Source organism: Melozone crissalis, unplaced genomic scaffold, assembly GCF_028551555.1.
Source record: "Melozone crissalis strain CALT ecotype California unplaced genomic scaffold, PUWL_Pcris_2 ptg000019l_1, whole genome shotgun sequence".
In the NCBI taxonomy this organism is placed as follows: Eukaryota; Metazoa; Chordata; class Aves; order Passeriformes; family Passerellidae; genus Melozone; species Melozone crissalis.
Window position 1 is genome coordinate 15959374 of NW_026535797.1, and position 19826 is coordinate 15979199.

General features: G+C 34.6%; 1 protein-coding gene across 3 annotated transcripts in view; it reads right to left on the reverse strand.

Annotated features, from left to right (window-relative positions):
* IDE (insulin degrading enzyme) overlaps positions 1–19826 on the reverse strand; it is a 51869-nt gene that overhangs the window by 22386 nt on the left and 9657 nt on the right. For all 3 annotated transcript variants that reach the window (XM_054276636.1, XM_054276637.1, XM_054276635.1), the window contains exons 3-14: positions 19404–19611; positions 18416–18585; positions 16201–16323; positions 14680–14792; positions 14110–14272; positions 13413–13505; positions 12790–12881; positions 11146–11226; positions 9033–9136; positions 3714–3816; positions 2637–2759; positions 1921–2003 (exon numbers count right to left, since the gene is read on the reverse strand). In XM_054276636.1, coding sequence (XP_054132611.1) covers positions 1921–2003; positions 2637–2759; positions 3714–3816; positions 9033–9136; positions 11146–11226; positions 12790–12881; positions 13413–13505; positions 14110–14272; positions 14680–14792; positions 16201–16323; positions 18416–18585; positions 19404–19611 — 1456 coding nt within the window. The remainder of the gene's footprint in view (positions 1–1920; positions 2004–2636; positions 2760–3713; positions 3817–9032; positions 9137–11145; positions 11227–12789; positions 12882–13412; positions 13506–14109; positions 14273–14679; positions 14793–16200; positions 16324–18415; positions 18586–19403; positions 19612–19826) is intronic.

Sequence of the window (19826 nt, forward strand, 5' to 3'; positions counted from 1 at the left end):
AGAACTAAGGTTTAGACTTTTTATGAAAAACTATGTCATAAAAGTGGCTTTTCACCAGTTCACTTGGTCCCATGAGATATGAGTGATTCCATCAAGTCTCATAAATAAACACCCTGCATTTCACCATTTCCTTCAATGACCATCACCATGACCAAACAGAGACAGATTCTCCAAGAACCTTTTTTTAAGTATTCAAACTAGACAAACCTGCTCACAACATCTTTTAGAGGTGATGTACCCAGTATTGTCAAAATCTCCTCGCTCATGCTCATGCACAATTACCATCTCATTTTTAAGGAAAAGGAAAAAACCCTTGCTCCCAACCCTAAGGAAAAAAGCCAGCTCTCACCTGGAACTGCTCCTAGGAGGAAAGAGGTAAATCATTCCATTACAATGGTCAGCAAAGCTCAAGTACTTTTGGCTTTTTATAAGGGCACACTGAGATGAAAGCACAAATCTAACTGGGAAATGCCATCTCCACAGGTCTAGATAAGATATTCCCACTTGCTGCAGGTGGGCTGGACTGGACCTTTAAAGGTCACTTCCAACACAAACAATTCTGAGATACTGTGTGTATTGCATACACTTATACCTTTGTGTGCTCTCCATAAACCCAATTATTATCTTTTATTCATTCACAGATTATTGATATTATAGTTCACTATGGTTCACCTGAATTGATTTAAAAAAACACCACAACTGTAAACTCAGTGTCCATCAGTAAAATCCTATTTTGGATTTTGGCCAAACATAGCACAAAGGAAAGCCACCAAGAATGAAAAAGAAGGCAAAGCACTGCAATTGCTGTTCTCTGAACAAGAGATGGGGAGCTCCCATTTTGATCCTCCATTTCCTGACACATTGAAGTTCTAACACACATTGAAACAGTTCTAACATCCTGCCGGTGGTTTCAAAAAGCAAAAAAGAGAAAATGCCCAAGCAAACTATTTTTCCCAACTAGTATCAAAGCCAGTACCAAGACATGACACACACTGAAAAAACCTCTGTAAAATATCCTGCAAGGAAAATTTCAAGTGCTCTCTCAAAACAAGAATTCAACAGTGAATCTATGGGAGCCCCCACAATGGCCCTTCCATCAATATCACCAAGTAACTTAATTAGGCAAAAGGAGAGTCCCTGAATTTTTTCTGGCTTTCAGTAGTTCACAGAAACAGAATCAGGTGCACTTTAAAAACAGCACTTTAAAAACTATTTTTTTAATTCAAAAGTTAAAAATTTATTACTTGAAAGGAACATAAAGAAGTTCCACCGTCATGCTCAATCAAAAAAGATTATCTTACTATGATGGAAGTCATGCAAGACCAGAATTACCACTACATCATTTTATCATATATCTTGAGGTCACAATCAAACACTCATTGATAATATAGACAATGCTCTTCAAAAAAAAAAAAAAAGTACAATCAGTTATGGGTGTCAGTTAAGTAAAATCCCAAAATTTTAAGCACTTTTTAAAACTGATTTGCAGTATGCAAATGAAAATGGAATTTGAGCCTAAAACTATTATCAGAATAGCATTTCATAAAGTAAATACATGTTAGCTGTGATTTAGTAATTAATTTAAAAATACACAATTATTTTTAAAGAGGGATATTGCAATATGTAGTGGGTTCTGTCAGGTATATTTTAGGTATAGTAAATAAAATATAAAAGAAAATGTGGTTTAAAAGTATTTTTAGGTAAGCTTTTCCTTTCAATATGGAAGGAGCACACCAAATTTCTTGCTACTCAACTGCTGCATTTCTTAGATGTGCCTTCCTGCATCTAAGCCTTATTTCATATTCAAAGTAAGGACTAAGACTCTGAAGTGCAAGAAAGCATTTGCTGCACAAATGCAGATTCCCAATAAATAAGAAACTTTTGGAGATAACTTTATGTGATATACTTAACATTGCATACCTGAAAAATTCAAAGTTGAGACAAGCTTTTGGCAAAAAAAATTTGTCATCTTGCTTGAACCACAGTTTGCTCATAGCAGTGTCCTGTGTCAAGAAAAGAGGTTTGGTTAAGTCATCTTTTAACTGCAATATATGCCACAGCTTTAAAAAAAGTTTCTTCACCACTGCAAATCACCACTTAGAATTATCCCCTTAAATTCCTATTGCTTGAATTGCTATATTCAATATATATAGTGAATATAGATATATTCAATATTTTGAATATATATTCAATATATTTTGAGACCACTAAATGACACTTCTCTCATTTTTCCATGCAATCACAGGCATTTTCTGTACAGAGTTACAAAACAATAGCCTTCCCTACACCCTCAACTTACTCAACAGTGGTCAAAAATATGTAAGAGTGGCGGTCACCCTTCTGCTGAATAAACAGCTCTACTGCTATTTTTATCAAGAGTTGACACACTTTCAATAGGGCAGAGAGAGTTCAAGCTGTATCTAGATTCACTTTCCTAGGAACACAAATTGTCACAGTCCAAAGTTCAGCAAAAAATGAACTTTCTACTGTCTTTGTAGCAAAATATTCAAGTTTTGTACTTTTTTTGTTTTCTACACTTTGAAATATGAGATTGTCTATATTTTATAAAACAAAGGAATTAAATTCTAACTTCCCAGAAGGTCAGGCAGTAAACAGGACAAATACAGATAATTTACCTTGACAAGGGCAGGGTACTGTGTTGCATCTTTTTCCAATGGCAAAATCTCAAAGTTTGTAGGAATAAACTCATTCTTCATTGGAAGCTTGAATTTCCCATTCAGGTCAGCATTTTGCCATTTCTAGATCAATAGAAGAAACAATGAAGCCAATTTCTGCTTAATTAAAGCATATGGAGGCTTAGTTATTTTACACTAAAACAACAGATTTAAAAATGTATTCCAGTACACTCTTTGTAAATATTATTAAGATAATAGGGAAAGAGAGAAGTAGCTGGGAAAAAAAAAGTTGGAATAGGCCACTAGCAGGATGAATTGCTCTTAGAAGCAAGGATTATAGATAAATAATTTTGAAAAGTTTACAGCAGAGAGGAGGGTGCTGTGAACCATAAATGAAGATATTAAACTGAACACCTAACTAAGAATTCTAATGAAGAACACAGGCAAGGTCAACCTCAAGGAAGTGCTCCTATGCAATGTCTGTTCAGAGCACACTCAGAAGGTTCAATTCAGCCCTAAGGCAAATTTTACAGCCATCTCTTCTTGGAAGATCAGAACAATAAAAAGTTTCAACAAGGATTTGCCCCCCTCTTTTTTCTTTGAGTTTTGATTTTTACAGTCTCATTTAGCTGGCAAAACATACCTTCTATACGGCAAAAATCAACTTCAGAAACAGTTACAAAGAACAGTTTTCAAGAATTCCTTTTTTAAGTACTGATCAGTTCATTAACATATAATAGAGAGCTTTAAGTTTTGAGACATTAATGCTTACATTTTTATTCAACCACTGCATATCAGGGATCTTCTTCTTCTTTCAGAAAAAAACTGTAACATTCCCTGCACTTACCATGGTTTATAGCCATTAAAATATATCCCTCCTATGTAATAAATATTTGAAATCTAAAGACTAATATAACATTCTTACTTCCTTTAACACTAAACAGACTCATTGTATGATTTTCATGCTATGGAAAGCAGTGGATTTAAGCTCCCCCTTCAACTATATGGAAAATTGGACAAAGAATTTACCACTGACTTTCATTTGCAGATATTAGAATGTGACAAATTTTAACATGCCTTAATAACTTCATCAGAAATTGCTTCTTGCTTGTACTGTGTTCCATACCACTCTTCTGTTCGATCTGTTTTTCCTTCAAAAGACTTGGAAACTATTGCAACTCTGCAAACAAAGAGACATTTGGGCATGAATGGGTCTGAGAAAACACTGAGACATTTTTCCAAGCAGGCTTCATCACCAGAACACCTTTATTTCTGCAAACAGTCCACAGACAATTACAGGGCAGGAGAGCAAGTATAAGTATACTGAACTACATGCTAAGGTTAACCATGAAATCAGGTTACCACAGTCATTTAATGCCACTGTTTTTCTAAAGTGTTACAACCTGGGGTTACACAACAGAAGTGTGGCATGCAATTTCTATTTTTAAGACTTTTGTTTTTGCAGAAAACAAAGCAGTTCTTGCAGTCTTCTAGAAAACTGATGGAGCAATTACATTTTCTATACACCTGTATGAACATCCAAATATGTGAAAATACTGATTATAGAAATTTTATTCCATTCCTAGTGTCACAGGAATTGTAGATAACCTCACATTTGGAAGGGACTCATAAGGATGATCTCACATTCAACTCCCTGCTTCTTGCAGGACTACCTAAAACTAAACCATGTGACTAAGAACTCCAGTCATCAAGGTGCTGCCTGAACTAAAGAATACACTAAAAAAGAAGAAATCCAGAATAAAGAAAATTACAAACTTATCAGTATTTTGTTAGTAGCCTGCATGATAGGTATCAAGAAAATTCCTTTAATTCTACTGAACAATGTACACAACAGACACAAAAGACTATTCAATTGAAGAGTAAATAGATGTTTCTAAGAAATCTGAAATGGTCAAAAAAGGAAGCACAACTACCTGCTCTCCTGGACTAAATACCTGCCTGCCCTTGGGAAGCAGCACATTGATTCCTTGCTGTGCTCTTTTTTTTTTTTTTTTTGCTTTTGCTTTCCCTATTGAACTGTCTGTATCTGAACCCAGGAGTTTTCCAGCTTTTACCCTTGAGATTCTCTCCCTGATCCTACTGGTAGGTGGGTGAGCAAGTGGCTGTGTGAGGCTTGGCTGCTGGCCGGGGTTAAACCACAACAGAGGCACAAAGTTGCTAAGAGACTACAAAAACTATGAAGTCTCTTAGAATTTCAGAGCAACCTACCTACCAGATCTTTTTGCACAGTAAATAATAATAAGAAAAAGTCAGAGTTCTAAGTGAAAAAATTATCCTAATAAAATTCCAATAATCATATGGCTAGAGCAGCAAGACAGATGTTTAGTGCTAGAATATACTCTTAGAATATGTCTGTTATTCAACCTTTCCTCCTCCTACCCTTCTCCAACATACTGACACTCAAGTAGTAATGACAATCCAAGCACCCAAACATTTCCTACAGGAGCATACTAAAATTCAAGAGCTAAAAATAATTGTCTACTCACTGTATAAAAAACAAAATTGTGGAAACCAACATTGTAATTCTCCAAGCAGTTCTGCTTCAACAGAACAGTGATTTATCACAAATGACTACTGGAATGATTATGACATTTTGAGTTGTCAGAAACATACCCACAACAATAGAAACAAATCAAAGGCATTTTGTCTGCCCAAGAATTACAAGTTAAGACCAACAGGAAAGAAGACCAGGACAGATAAAAGAGGGGAAGAGAAGCACAGCAGGTAGAAATGCTACGCCATGCAGGTATTTCTATATATTGTAATCCATCTCTAAAGTCACCAATTATGTAACATTACTTTTGCTTTTCATGTCTCTGTTGTGCTGTACAGCACTATGAACATCCAGCACTATGAACATCCATATGTTTTAGGACGGCGTGGAAATGCAGTGGGAAATCAAAACAGGCAATAAGGTAATCTTCAATAGGACCTGTTTAAGAATATTTAGGCTTGAGCCATTCATAAATGCTATTTACTTCTCTATAAACATTCCTGTACATGCAATCTGCTGTAGTACCCAATTTCAAAAACAACCACAGTGATGCATATTTACTAAATACTATCCTGTTTTTCACCCTCCTGAAATCTAAATGGAAGCTACAGGTGACAAATCCACAGGACAGTGTTACTTGGGAAGAGGATGTGTGCTTTAAAATGAATGCACTTCCACAAAAGATTATCAACTATTATACTCTAGATTTATGTACTGAAACTCAAGGTTCTAAAGGTGGAAAAGTAATAGTATTAGAATACTTAGTCAGTATTTGTGACATTAATAACAAATGTGTAAAAGCACATCTATACTTATAAAGGACTGATTTTTTTTTACCTAATTTAAACTTTGTCTTCCAAATCATGATGCTATCAAACAATGGAAGAAATTACTTTTCTCTCATTCAAATACATAACAAAACATAACTGAGCCAAAAATAACAAAAGCCTACATTTGTCCATAATCCAACCATCAGTAAAAATGATGTGAGGTAACACAAGCTCCTCAAAGGCCCTCACATATAAATCCCCTCAGAAACCAGAGTAAGGGGAAACTACACACAGAGCTGCTGCTGGGCTGCAGCACAGCACTCTGATCATTGCAGAAGCACAAGTTATTTCTTAGTGTTCAGTAAAACTAAGTTGCTACCAAGGATTTGTGGGGGGAAATAAGTGAAGAAATTGTCATTTTCAAAATGGATGCTCAGATCCAATGCAATTAAAAACAAACAGATATTTCTAGCATGTTTACCTTCAGGGTGAGCATCACCAAGTGCACTGAGATAACTTTGCTGAGAGTCTGTGAAATTCCAGTAGTAAGAAATTTCTTTATCAACACTTTTGGCTTTCATTTTATTTTTCTTCCCTCTAGGACAGTACTAGTGCTGCACTTCTGCTATCAATAGAGGAAAAAAAACCCACTTACTATCCAGGGGAAAATGCTCTTTAGCTGCTTAATCTGGTGAGTCACTATCCTCTTAAATTTTAATAAGAGCATTTATTCTGCAGATGTTGAAGGGAAAAAATGCCTTGGAAATGATAGGAAAATTACATTTTTCAGCTAAGATTGCTACACATGCCAAGTCTATTCCCTTATCTTCACAGATGGTTGGTAAAACCCAATACAGTGTGAACAAGTAAAAATAATACTTACATTTTAAAGTTTCTCTCTTAGGAAAATTAAGGCACTAAATGCAACAAGTAGTGTGGAAGTGGGAGGAGAATATGAACACTTTCTATTATGGGTCAGTCAAATGGAAGCACATGCACACTTATATGCATACCATCTGCATTATTTTTTTCATACTTTTTAAACTCAATGTTTGTTAAGAAAATAATAGTTGAAAAACCATACTTTGGAAAAGACACTGAATGCAGTTACTACAATATAGTTATGCCAAGAGGTCCTTAATATAGGTGAATGGAAAAGAAATGATAACTAAAAAACCAATACAAAGAAAAAATTCAAATCAGTGCCAAGTAAAGCACCTCAAGACAGAACATATGCAAGACAAAAAAGAAAAAAAAACCCAATAAAACCAGGAAAACAATGCCAAACAACAGGCAAAGTTAGGATGTGGCACATAATAATTCTTTCATAAAAAGGGAGAACAGAAAGGTAAACATGAGCATACACATCAGTAAATGGGGGACAACCAAACAATATAGATATTGAAAGCAGATGTGCACAAGTTCTTTTACAAGCATATAAAATTGCTCAAAAAAGACAAAAGAAGGGAGCAGGCTACTGAATTGGTAATTCATTATATTCCTATAGATATAGAGGTAATTTTTACAAAAGTGTATCACAAAGGGACCCTTTTATTAACATCTGTAATCTCAACTCATTCTTTTAAAAGAGCCCACTAAAAACAAAATCCACAGTGGCTTTTTTGAATCCTCATAAGGTACCATGAAATCACTTTTAGCAAAATTTTAGTAAATTTCCCCTTCCCAAGATAATGTATCTTGCCAGCAATTTAAAACAAAAGATATTATAAAATTATATTCCCTGTTATATTTTACTATACTTTGAAGGTCCTAGTTAAGTAAAAGATTTTTAAAAATTGCAGTTCATTTCAATCTACTTCTAATTTCACAGGATAAGTGCTTAAAATATATCTAAAAGGAATATAGTACTACATACAAGTTAGTATTTTCTTTCAGTCAAATCAAAGTATGAAAGTCTGATAAGACAATATATAATTCCTTTAACAGTTAACTGAAGAAGCCATAAAACCAGGTCTATTCCACTTCTGAAAGCCATTTTTTTCTCTCAATATTTAGCACCTTTTTTATACAAAAGTTTAAAATGACACATTTCTTCATCTATTAAATGACATCTATTTCTTAAGTCAGGAAAGAATGTTAAAAGGCTGGCACAGCCAGCAACAAGAGTAACACAGAAAAGTGGTGAGTGGTCTGTAGCATGCAAAGCATCTGACAAGCTGAAGAATCTACGAATGTATGCACCTGTACTAATTTCCTCCAGCAACTTTTCAGTGTTAAAGTAAGAAGATGCTTTGGAAGTTCTCTGGGCAGTAACAAAGACCCAATTTGCATTATGAATCAGATAATACTGACTATTTTCTTGCAACGTTAAGACCTAGGCTTCAAAGCTATGTAAAGCTATAATAATCATCAGATCTCATTAACACCTGCAGCTTCTTTACTAAATCAGCATCAGCTCAGGTTTACCTATTGCTTGTAAGCAATTCTAAAACCAGTTAAAAGTTCACATTCATGTGGAATTTGGTTAAACTTTCCACAGAGAGCAAGTAATTACACGTTCTCTATGTTAATTACTAAAAACAGTGCTCATATGTTAGAAGTATCAAATTTTCAAGAACTTGGGTGGTAGAGTAAGATGAAAATACATTCCAAATAGAGACGTATTAAATACTTTGGGAAACAGAACTAGAGACTTTAATTAAGGTATTGTTTGTTCAAAAGATGATCTTTCGACACAGTCAAGCTCCAGCTGAAGTGTCCCACGCACATTACACACAGATGCACACCCACACACAAAGATATGGGCCCTTCTTTAAAGGGCATTAATTACTATGGCAACTACTGCTGCTCATATAGGCAACTCCATTTATTCCATCATTACTTGCATATCTCCAGAAACACCAGAACCCATCACATTTGCAAATATAGTTCATAATTCAAGTTTATTTGACATTATCTAATAATTATTTGAAATGCATCCACCTTTGAAAATAAATTAACATATATCTAAGACCTTCTCACACAAAGAAACATAGTGAATGTTTTTCAATCACATTTACTTTGGACCTGCAAGAGACACCTAAGATTTTGTGTTTCCATTAGTTCATCTGCTTTCTTATGATGTTTGTGTTAAAATACAGTTTAACTCACCGAACATTTTCTGGTCTCAGTTTATCCAGTACCATCTCTATTAAATCAGGCCTGAATTCTTCAAGCAAATATTCAGCAGCCAATACTTCTTCTATAGGATAATACTAAAACACAAAGCCGAGGAATACGTAGGTGAATGAAACAAAAGAAAGCATGAAAAAGCTATGGTTCAGTAGAGGAAACAAAAGCAAACGCTCCTGGTCACTAAAGCGATATTACTTTGGTAATTTCAAATTAGGGATGTGTAGGATGTTTTAAAATCTCCCTCAAAACTAAACAAAAGGAAGTAGCATTCTAACTATGTAATCGTATTTCTCACGTACTAGGCAATTTTACATAATTCATATTTACCATTCTTCTTTCTCAGAATATTTAATGTCTCAATATAAAAGTCACCCACCTTTAAACGGTATTTTGATTAAAGTAAAAATAACATGGTAAATGCTGACCCCTGCAGGATATTTCTGAAGGTAAAAGAAGACCAAGTACTCACAAGAGTACATTTAGGGAAAACAAAACATAAACAAGCAAAAAAACCCAAAGAAACACAAAACCTAGGCTTTTTTAGGACTCTTGAACAGTTCAATTGTTATTTACCATAATTTAAAGAAAATTATATTTTCATATCTAAAAGTATAATAAATGTTTAAACACTTAATTGTAACATTTTTTATTTAGGGTCAAACTGAAAATCTCTTAAGGTTCATGGCAACTTCAGGAAAAAAAAAAAAAGCTAAAACTCATCTGAAAATGATTAATGTAGTTGACAGGAAAACTTTCTTGATAAACACCTGTTTACCAAGGAAAAATTACCAGGTGACATAAGTGCTCAGTACTTGCACTTTGCCATACCAATGTACTTTTCTCAACCAGAAATATTCCAAAATGGCTTTCTGAATTATATACATCATACAAAAAATTACAGTGGAATGACTTCCAGAACAGAAAGTAAGTCACAAAAAGGACTGTGGAAAAGAGAAAGGGTGGTAGGGGGTGGAGATCAAGGACAACGAACCAAACCTGTGTTATTAAAAATTCAAGTGGGAATGCTAAAGATTCAGAATTTGATGGTCATTTAACTACTAAAGCAGAACAAAAATTACCATTCACACTGCAAAGCAAAAGAAAGACAGTTAAAAAAAAAAAAAGTCCTCATTCAATACCCTGCTCTTTGGAACACTGCTGGCAACTTCCTGGCCTGATTTTTGGAGACAGCAATTGTAATCAGAAATAATCCAACAATTACTGAAAGACTGTTTCAGAAGTCGGAAGTCCATTTGTTAGAGATTTTAGGCATTGGACAGAACAAAAGCAAGAGACAGCATGCCACACTGGAGCTCTTTAAATATCCATTTACATGTTTTCAGCTAAGTCTAATGCTTTCCAGCATACAGACAGAAAAGTTGAAAATTAAACACCATTATTTTAGACCAGTAATTCCTGCAAAAGAATTTAAACCGGTAATTCCTGCAAAGAAACCAAAAATTTCTCTGAACAGATGGAGACAGACATTAGGTATAAAATGACAAATGGCTGCAATGTATAAAAGTTGTGTAATTTCACTAGAACAAAAAAAAAAAATCAGTAAACCCCCCTAAATCTTCCATTACCACAAAATGAGGGAATTTTGCAAGAAGCATGAAAGACCAAGTAAAAGTACATGATTCTTTCAGTAGCAACACGCAATCACATCTGTGAAGTCAAGCATTTGTAATTTGCCATCTTAATACAAACATTTCTGCTTACTGCAGTATTTCAATACTATGAACTAAGGAACACAGTGTTTATGAAAAAATATTCTTTGTCTAATATTTCTCTAGAGAACACTTAGCTACCGAATGCAATGGCAAGGTACATATGTCTTTAGAAACACTGAAACAGATCAAATAGCACCTCCAGTTACTGTATAATCAGTTCTACCAAATACAGAAGTATAAAATGGTAGAATGAACAGAATGTGACTTTTTCACTGCCAAAATTAAGGCCTATGCAGTATACAAGAAGTGCAAAGGACCTCACAGATGCCTGTATTTATTAAGTGGATAATCAAATACACTGTTAAATTATTATTAAAAAAAATAACAACCAAACAAAAACAATCCCCTCCACTTACGTGCAACATTCCTCCAAGCTTTGATGTGTAACCTCGTGGTCGTTCCTTATCTTTAAATCTGAATGCCACAGCATTTAGATCCTAGAAAACAATGTATGAATGAATAAAGATCATAAATTAAAGCCTATTTTAAGAATAATTACTACATAATTCCTTTTTATAATGAAAGAAAAGGAAGTACTTTTGCTGTATCCATGTTTTAGCAGACAAGTACCTAAGTTTTCAGGATTATTCAAGTTGCATCAAACTCCCAAGCAATTTGTGATAGTCTCATAATGTGAAGCATTACACAAGTCTTGTAAGTCCTTTTCAAGCTGCCTAAGAGATCTGCCTCATCTCTCATATATTTAAATTTCCTGATAATCTGAAAACACACCAACTCTGATCCCACCAGTACACAGTGTTCCAGTGTTTGTCATATATTAACGAACTGAAGCCTCTCTCTCCCTCTTCCTTTTCTCTTCCTTTTGTTCAGTCAGCCAAGAGTAAGTTTAGAGACAGAAAAAGTGTGTTTCTTTTTGCTGTCTCAGCCAGAGAAATAGAACACATTGCTCTTAGGATATAATGGCAAGGGTGAATTAAAGAGAGCTAAGACTTTAAAGCCAGTGAAAAGTACAGTCCATCCTTCCATGAAACCATGCAGAGAGACTGATTAACTCAGCAATTCAGCTGAAAGTAAACTCAAAGATTCTTTCCATACTAGTTTGCAAGCTCTCTGACTCACCCCACAGGCCCACAGTCTCAGGAGTTCTGGGACTGTGAGAAGAGGAGCAAGGGAAAGGCACAGGGATGAGACAGAAGGATGGAACTGCCTTTTCCAAACCTTGGATTTGCTTACTCTGTCAGTGAAACCAATCCACTGGGACTTTTAGCAGAGGATAACAAGACCTGAGAGTACTTTCACAGGTATATAGTGTCCAAGTGTATGAAACAAAGCTAACCCAGCTGCAGAATTTCTATTTCAGGGAGACTCAATAGTTTGGATCAAACAAAGCTATATATATATATATGTGTGTGTGTGTGTGTGTGTGTGTATATATGTATGTATATATATAAATAAAACTGGGTTTGTTCACACTGACACTGAGAAGAGCAGTGCTATCTAATAAGACACCACATTTCCTGTGCACACAGAACTATCCAGACTTGTAAGAAGCATGAACAGTTCAACAAAGACTGACATGTACTGCCAAAGTACTTCATGAAAAGCCTTTAGCTGACTTTTCAAAAAGATGAGGGGAACAAACAGCAGATTCAATGCCCTATTGCCTTCACAATCTCAAAGGGGTAGAATAGCAGCCATTTAAATTTCCAGTTCAATGTTACTCCTCAAAGTAAATGTTTCCCCCCTTCTCCAGTGAAGACTAAGCAAAGTTATGTAAAACCCTTGTGGACAGAGCAAGATCCTTCTTCCTCCACCTCCATTGTGCCATCCTAATCCCAGCTCTATAAGAACATTACACACCAACACTAAGACAATGTATTCTGAGTGTACTTGTCATTTGTGTCATGTTGCATCTTAAAAACTAACAAACTTAATTACCATGTGATTATTAAATGCTAGTTACAAAGTCAAATAATCTAATAATAAATAAAGTTTGTAAAAAGACAACCACCACATATGGTACAGCCCCAATTTCTTACCTTGCACTCTTGGAAAACCCATTCTTGAGGTCCTTCTGTGCGTAGTTTTTGAATATATTGAAACATGTGCAAAATAATATCTTCAACATGCACTGAAAAGAAAAAAATACTTAATAATTCATTCAGTTCTGCACAAAGAAATTTAATGAACACAAATATGGTTTTATTTTTAATTACACTTTGAAACGTCAAGATCTTTAAGTACATCTGCAATCCCACCAAAAAAGTTAAACTTGCTTTTTTCAGATATAAATTTAAGGTAAGTGTTTATGTGCCTAGATAATTCCAAGAAGTGCACTGAACATGTCTTATTATGTGAAAAAATTTATTTACAATATAATTTAACTCGGGTCTAAATAGTATGAATAAGTAGCACACAAAGGTATTAACAGCTCTTCTTCTCTAAAGAAGTTTATTTAAAGTATTTAATTAACCAATTTAATATAACCTTAAGTTGATTTCTTATGCTAGGTGAAATGTGTTAGCATACTTAGAGGAACTAAACACAGGTTAATTAAAACAAACTGGCTTTCAAGCTATAATACCAATTAGCCTCTTCAGATACAAACACAAAACCATCACATCAGCAATAACATGGAATACAGACAAAGTGCTTCACTTACAAAGTCCTTCTTCTGTCAAGTCCACATTAATGATGAAAAACATGAAACCTCTAGCACCTTCCTTCTGGCCTCCAACAAGAGTATTTACCCACCCTATGTCATTAAAAAGAAACTATATTACATAAATCTATAACAATTTATGCAACTTTTTGCATGCTTCAGGAACATTAAAACCCATTTTGATTCATTTACATGTTTTCCTTTACTTCATTAATGCCTAAAGCAACAGTGCAAGTTAAACATAACCCAAGTCAGCTCCATCTGATTTTGTACTCAGAGTGATATGACAAACTCAAGATCATTGGATTACTGGATTCTGTGTGGAACAAAATGATAGAAAGTAAATAGCAAAAAATACACCATTATAATGTTCCAGACATTAAGGGACCTGACAGTAACCTCAAAGTTAGTGATAGAATAGAGACAAGATCATTATGCCAAAGTTTAAATAACTCTCTCTAAACAAGGCACATAAAGGGGAGTAAAAGAAATAATAGCCTCACAGCCTGAGTGACTGTTACCTATTTATTCCTCCCTGCTGCAGAAATAAAAATAAAGCACAAAATTACTTAAGAGTTCAAATTATTCAAATAGATAAAGGCTTTAACACAGAGAGATCTACTTTAAGTGAGACACAGTAAAGTTTAAAAACTGTATGATCAAACATTTTTCAATTCTCCACCCTTGAAGGACTTACCTTTGGCTTTAAGCTCTGACAGAAGACTCCCCGGGCCCTCATGCCCAATCAGATGGCCAAGGTAATGGCCAGGGTTTGATTTATAGTATTTCTGAAGGTCTGGTATGGGAAATGTGACATAAAGATTTCTAATGTCCTTAATGGGTACCACCTTATAAAGTTGCTGAGGAGAGAAACAAGCAAGGAGACCCATAAACAAAGGGAAACTCATTTACTGTATTCATCTCAGGAGCATGTATCATGTTCCATTCACACACACACATTACAAACACATCTCCTAAATCTCAAAAGTATCTAAAACTTAGGGCAATACTTCAGACATTCATTATAAAAACAAAGAAAATTAATTATCTCACAGTTGCTTACAACTGCAACCAATTGTGCAACCTTTACTATAAGCTATACAAAACTATACTCAGCATGGAAAAGTGGGTGGAAAATCAATAGAAAAATAAGGAATTCAACAGGGACATTGATAAAAGAGTAGTGAAGTGCACAATGTATTACTGAAACATAAAAAATAACATTTAAAATGTACACTTTGGATGGAAGACATATCTCTATACGTACCCGGAGATGCTCTTCTTGGAAAGGATGCTCAGGAAACTCTGGTATAGGGACATTTTTATTCTCTACTTCTGAAAATAACTTGACCACTAAGCAAGTCAGCTCATCCAAGGATTCTAGAATAAAGAAACATTAGGAAAACCACAGTAATTATATAAGGATTCCAACAAACTTTTTTTTTTTTTTTTAATATTGTTTGGGAGAGTAATGAATTATACAGAAAAGTAGTTTTAATGGTGTTATGATTTTTCATTTCAGAAAGAAACCAATTATTCATGTTTAAATTTTAAACTGTAACATGCTAGAAGCACGATGCTTATTAAAGGAAGGCTTCAATCATGAATAAATTAAATCCTGTAACTGAAAATATCTCTACATTTTACAGATTAAACTAAGCTAGAACTGAAAGATACATCAGATGTTGAACACCTACAAAAAGAAGCATTCTACAAAAGTTTAAGGGACATAGAATTACACCTGCAAATTTTCTAGAGTGAAAATAGTTTTGCCAAAACTTGAATTTTCTTTAGCCTCAGCTCATATCCAGCACTTCAAGTACACTTTGAACCAGGTCTGTCCTTGGCACCCAAAACACACACACCTGTAACCTGTTCAAGCACTTCTAATTTTCCATCCATTCTAATTTCAGTCTGTGACTGCAGTACTTTGCAAGAATGAGAGAAGACTTTTTGCAGAAAGAACATGACGACGTGCATTAACTCACCCAAACTGACCTAGATTATTTCTGTTGAAATGCTGCCTTCAAAATTGCTTTCTGCCTCAAGAAATGCATTTTGGAGCACTTCTCAAAGTGAGCATAAGATAAAAAAAGATTCTACTGACAATTTTTTAATGAAAGACTTCCAAGGGTGGGTATTGGAAGAAAAAAAAATCAATTGCTTGGACATCTCAAAATGAAAGATTTGATAGATTGAAAGATTTCTAAAAGCAGTTACCTTGTTATCAAAACAATCCCAGTTAAACTGAGAAAGTAGAATCTTTCCTGCCCAACAGACACATGCTCCTAGACTACACTACCAGAGCTGTGCTGGGGAAAAAAACTAACAAAACAATGTGAACCAAGAAGGTTCCTTATACATTAAAATTTTGTGACCTGCATGTTATTCTATTAAAAGGCACCAGTTTCTATGCATATCAGCAAAATAAACATTCATTTAATCTTGCAGGGACAGTTTTCTTTTAGCACAGATTTACAATTGCCAATGTGATTCTTACTGTAAAAGTTTCCATGTAAAATTCCTCAGTGAATTTGCCCTTGATTAGATAAAAAGCTCACTTTCTTCCATTCATACTCACCATCTAAGCATTACCGTGAAACACCATACAAATACTTGTCTGCCAGTGCATTTTCAAAATGCAAACAGCTTTCAACAAACTGTTATTAAGCTTTTGGCAAACTTATGTAAAATATCATCTCAGCTGTGGAAGGTTCTAAGCAGTTGGAACCTCCTTTTTTTTTAAGTATATATGTAAAGTCTTACTCAACCAAGAGAGCAAACTCACCTCTGCCTAAGACACAAATAGCCATTAAATTTGATGAATAATAAGTAGAATGAAACTTCAGTAGCTCTTGCCTTACATCTATTCCATCTTGAGTTGGTCTAGTTTCCAGAGTGAATTTGTTCCCTGTAACATGAAAATAATTAACAATATGTGAGGTTAACAATATTTAATGTTACAGATTAATCTTACAGATCAAAAAGAAATATATAAATTAATCAGTCTGCTTTCCTTTGGATGGATATTAATTTTAAAAATAATCAATATGCATAATAAGAAAACTGGCTCAATATTGTCTTATGTTTTAAATATTTGTCTATATTCCTCACCATATGCAGACAAATTAAATGGTGAAGTCCTAGACACCCTACTCTGTTTACTCCCACAGCATCAATACATAAGATAAAATAAAATAACAAAGTTACAGTTGGTAACTGTGCTGTTACAGTACTGGAGGACTTTAGGAAGCAACAGTCAAAAGACACCTTGTAGCTGTAGAAAAATGGACACTAGCCAGTGCACAAGTGCCTGGAAAATTACTTGACACTGAGGGTAATGATGGAGAAGAATCACTGTCACAAGCATTAATTCAGGGAGATCAGTGAGAGGTATCTGGAAAAATGCACACCCTTAAAAAGAAAAGGGGAAGGTGCATTTGTTTCTATGGACAGACAAGGAATAATAGAAGGTTTGCTGACCAAACAGGGTGCACAGCAATGAGGAGTAACCTGAAGCATCAAATGGAGTAATTCCCATCCTCTGCTAGATTAACAACATCTCAGCTGATCAAAGGGAACCAATAAGGTTGCCAAATGCATCACAGTTGTCATATCTTTGGGTAAATAAAAACCATCAAAGCTGAGCTCTACTTCTGCCAAGTCATACCTACTGAAAAGCTACATGCTGTAATTTAATTTCAGAATCAGAACCTAATCTAAGGAGAAAGGAATATGACTGTTACTGTTGAATTTGAGCACATTTTGGGTTTTCCCCCCAAGAAAACATTTCCCTTGTGTGAGCTAGACAACCTTCTTAAACTGCACAAAACTATTTCTGCAATTTCCACTTATGTTTTCTATGTGTGCTACATAGGAATTAAAGAATGCCTTCAGTAGCAGAGATTACAGAATGTACTTTGAACACCTGCCTACTAATGCACAGCTCCCAAGGCTTTATTTTAAAATTTACCTGTTTGGAAAACAGAGTTATAGTTTTATACAGAGCCTCTCTTTACTGCTCAACAGAGCAATGCCTGCTGTTGTGGCAGGAGGCCACCAGACCCAAAATTATGCTCTCCATCAACTGATGTAAAGGAACATCTTATCTTTTTAGAGAGGAAGAAACCATTGCCTTAAAGCCCATTATCTGCTCTCCCATCCTCCTACCACACCCAATATTTGTATCAATTATTCATAAAGCAAACTGACCCATCCACAAAACACTTTTTTTGCACACATTATATTCAATGATCAAACAGTGCAGTCCTGTTACTTCAAAGGTTTCAAAAATAAATTCATGTAGAAAATAATGCCTATTCAAAAAACCACCCAACATTGAAACTTCTACCAAAACATCAAACATTTGTGGCTTTGTCCAGAACTATGGTATTTTAACTTTATGGCTTTTTGAATTGCTTTTTTATGCTTAGTAACAATTATTTTAAATTGTTACTAAGCATAAAAAAATACAGCTGTAGGATTGGGATTTGTCCAAGATGATTTTGTCTGTCAGTCTCCTACTGTTGTGTTCTATGGTGCAGATTTTTGTTTCTATATTCCTACTCAGTAATTCTCACAGTATTTTGCTGATCTTTCTGATTTAACCTAGTCACTGTCATCTAGTCTAAATGCAATGTTAAAAAACAAAAAGCATGTGGCTAACAACAATTTAAACACAATTTGTTCACATTGTTATACACAAAGACTCAACAGTACCAAATGATGACCAAATCCAGTAACTGGAAAACAGCACTCACTGCAGTAATTTTCAGGATCACAAAGATTTCTTCATCATTGTACTCAAAGTTTTGGATCAAACTTTTTCCTATGCTATTGTCTAGCTCTGGTCTACAATGTGAAAAATGCCATAAGCACCATAATAAACATATAGGGAAAGGAAAATAAGAGAACTGTTACGGTCTGTCTTTAGTAATTTTATATTAACAATAATGCTATGTGTGTTACACACAATGCCACTGGATAAGAATATTCTGACAAACCCGTTCCAAATTTACTGAAGGGATGGTTGGGGTTTCCAGTAGCCTTCTCCAATTGAAATAACCTCCAGGCATCATTCATCAGATTCTTCTCATGCTCAGAATCAACAGCATTCACTTCCCTATCTTTGCAACTTTCATCAAACAGGGGGCACAGGAAAAACTGGGCAAATCTAAAGAGAAAAAATTTAGTTAAGTCAAGAGTACTGTACATGAACTGCAACAGAAAAGTATAAAACTTGGTTCCTCCTGAAAATAGCTGAATAAGTTCTTTTTTAATGCAAAACTTATGAATTCTTTAACAGTTTTGACACTGATTTTATATCCTTATTCCTCAATTTCTTTGTTTATAAATGCAGACAATATGTTCATCATATAAGGTAGTACAAGAATCAAGGGTCTTACTTCACAATTCCCACAGTGAAAATTTCTCCTACTCTGAGTTTTAGGTACAGGAGGCTCTTAATTTCACCAATCAAATAAGTCTTGTCAGACATCCAGGGAGAAGCCAAAGAGAAAACTCAGTCTACCTCACTGGCTACACAGCTTTCAATTTCTGTCCCATCCCACAAAACACTGAGATTTCAGCAAGTTCCCTCTACTAAGAGCATCCTTAAATATTTCTAGACTTCACCCTTGTTTTGCTGTCAATAAGGATCCCATGGGAAGCACAGATTTTGATTGCACCATCCCAGTGTTTGCACAATGTGTAAATTCATGATCAGATTCTGTGCCTTGCATTTCCAGAAATATTCAGTGCAAACACAACATTTAAACTTCAGAAATTCTGTCTCAATGAAGAACTCTCCTAGATGAAATAAATATGAGTAAGACTTTCAAACTGAAAAATATCTGGTTATCAATTTTAACAAAAGATGGTTTTTACCTTTTTTTTAAATAACATAATGATAGAACTATCAGAAAACTTTTACAGTAATAAATTCAAGTAGAACATATATAATAAAATTTAAATACTAAAAAATACATTTACCTGTCCAGTGCACCTTCTAGATGTTCATGTGACACATCAAAGTAATAGTTGGTATGTTCACCACTCGTGAAAGCATTTGAGCTCCCAGCATGCTCACTTAGAAATTGGCTGTACTCATTCTCTTTTGGATATTTCTTGGTTCCCAGAAACAACATATGCTCACAAAAATGACTAAGCCCAGCAATGTTGGGGGGATCAGACAAGGATCCTGCAAGAGGAAAAATTTCATGTAGACATTCATAAAAAAGTAATACTAAAACATTAAGTCTTTTAAAGAACTCTGTATTATAGTATGTGGCTTCAGACAATTATATCAATTCTTTGGCTGTAAGAAAACACTTCTGCAACTACAGTCAACTAAAATTAATCCTCGAAAAAATATTTGAAAATTTAGAATTAGTAACTGAACCCATTAGTGTCTCA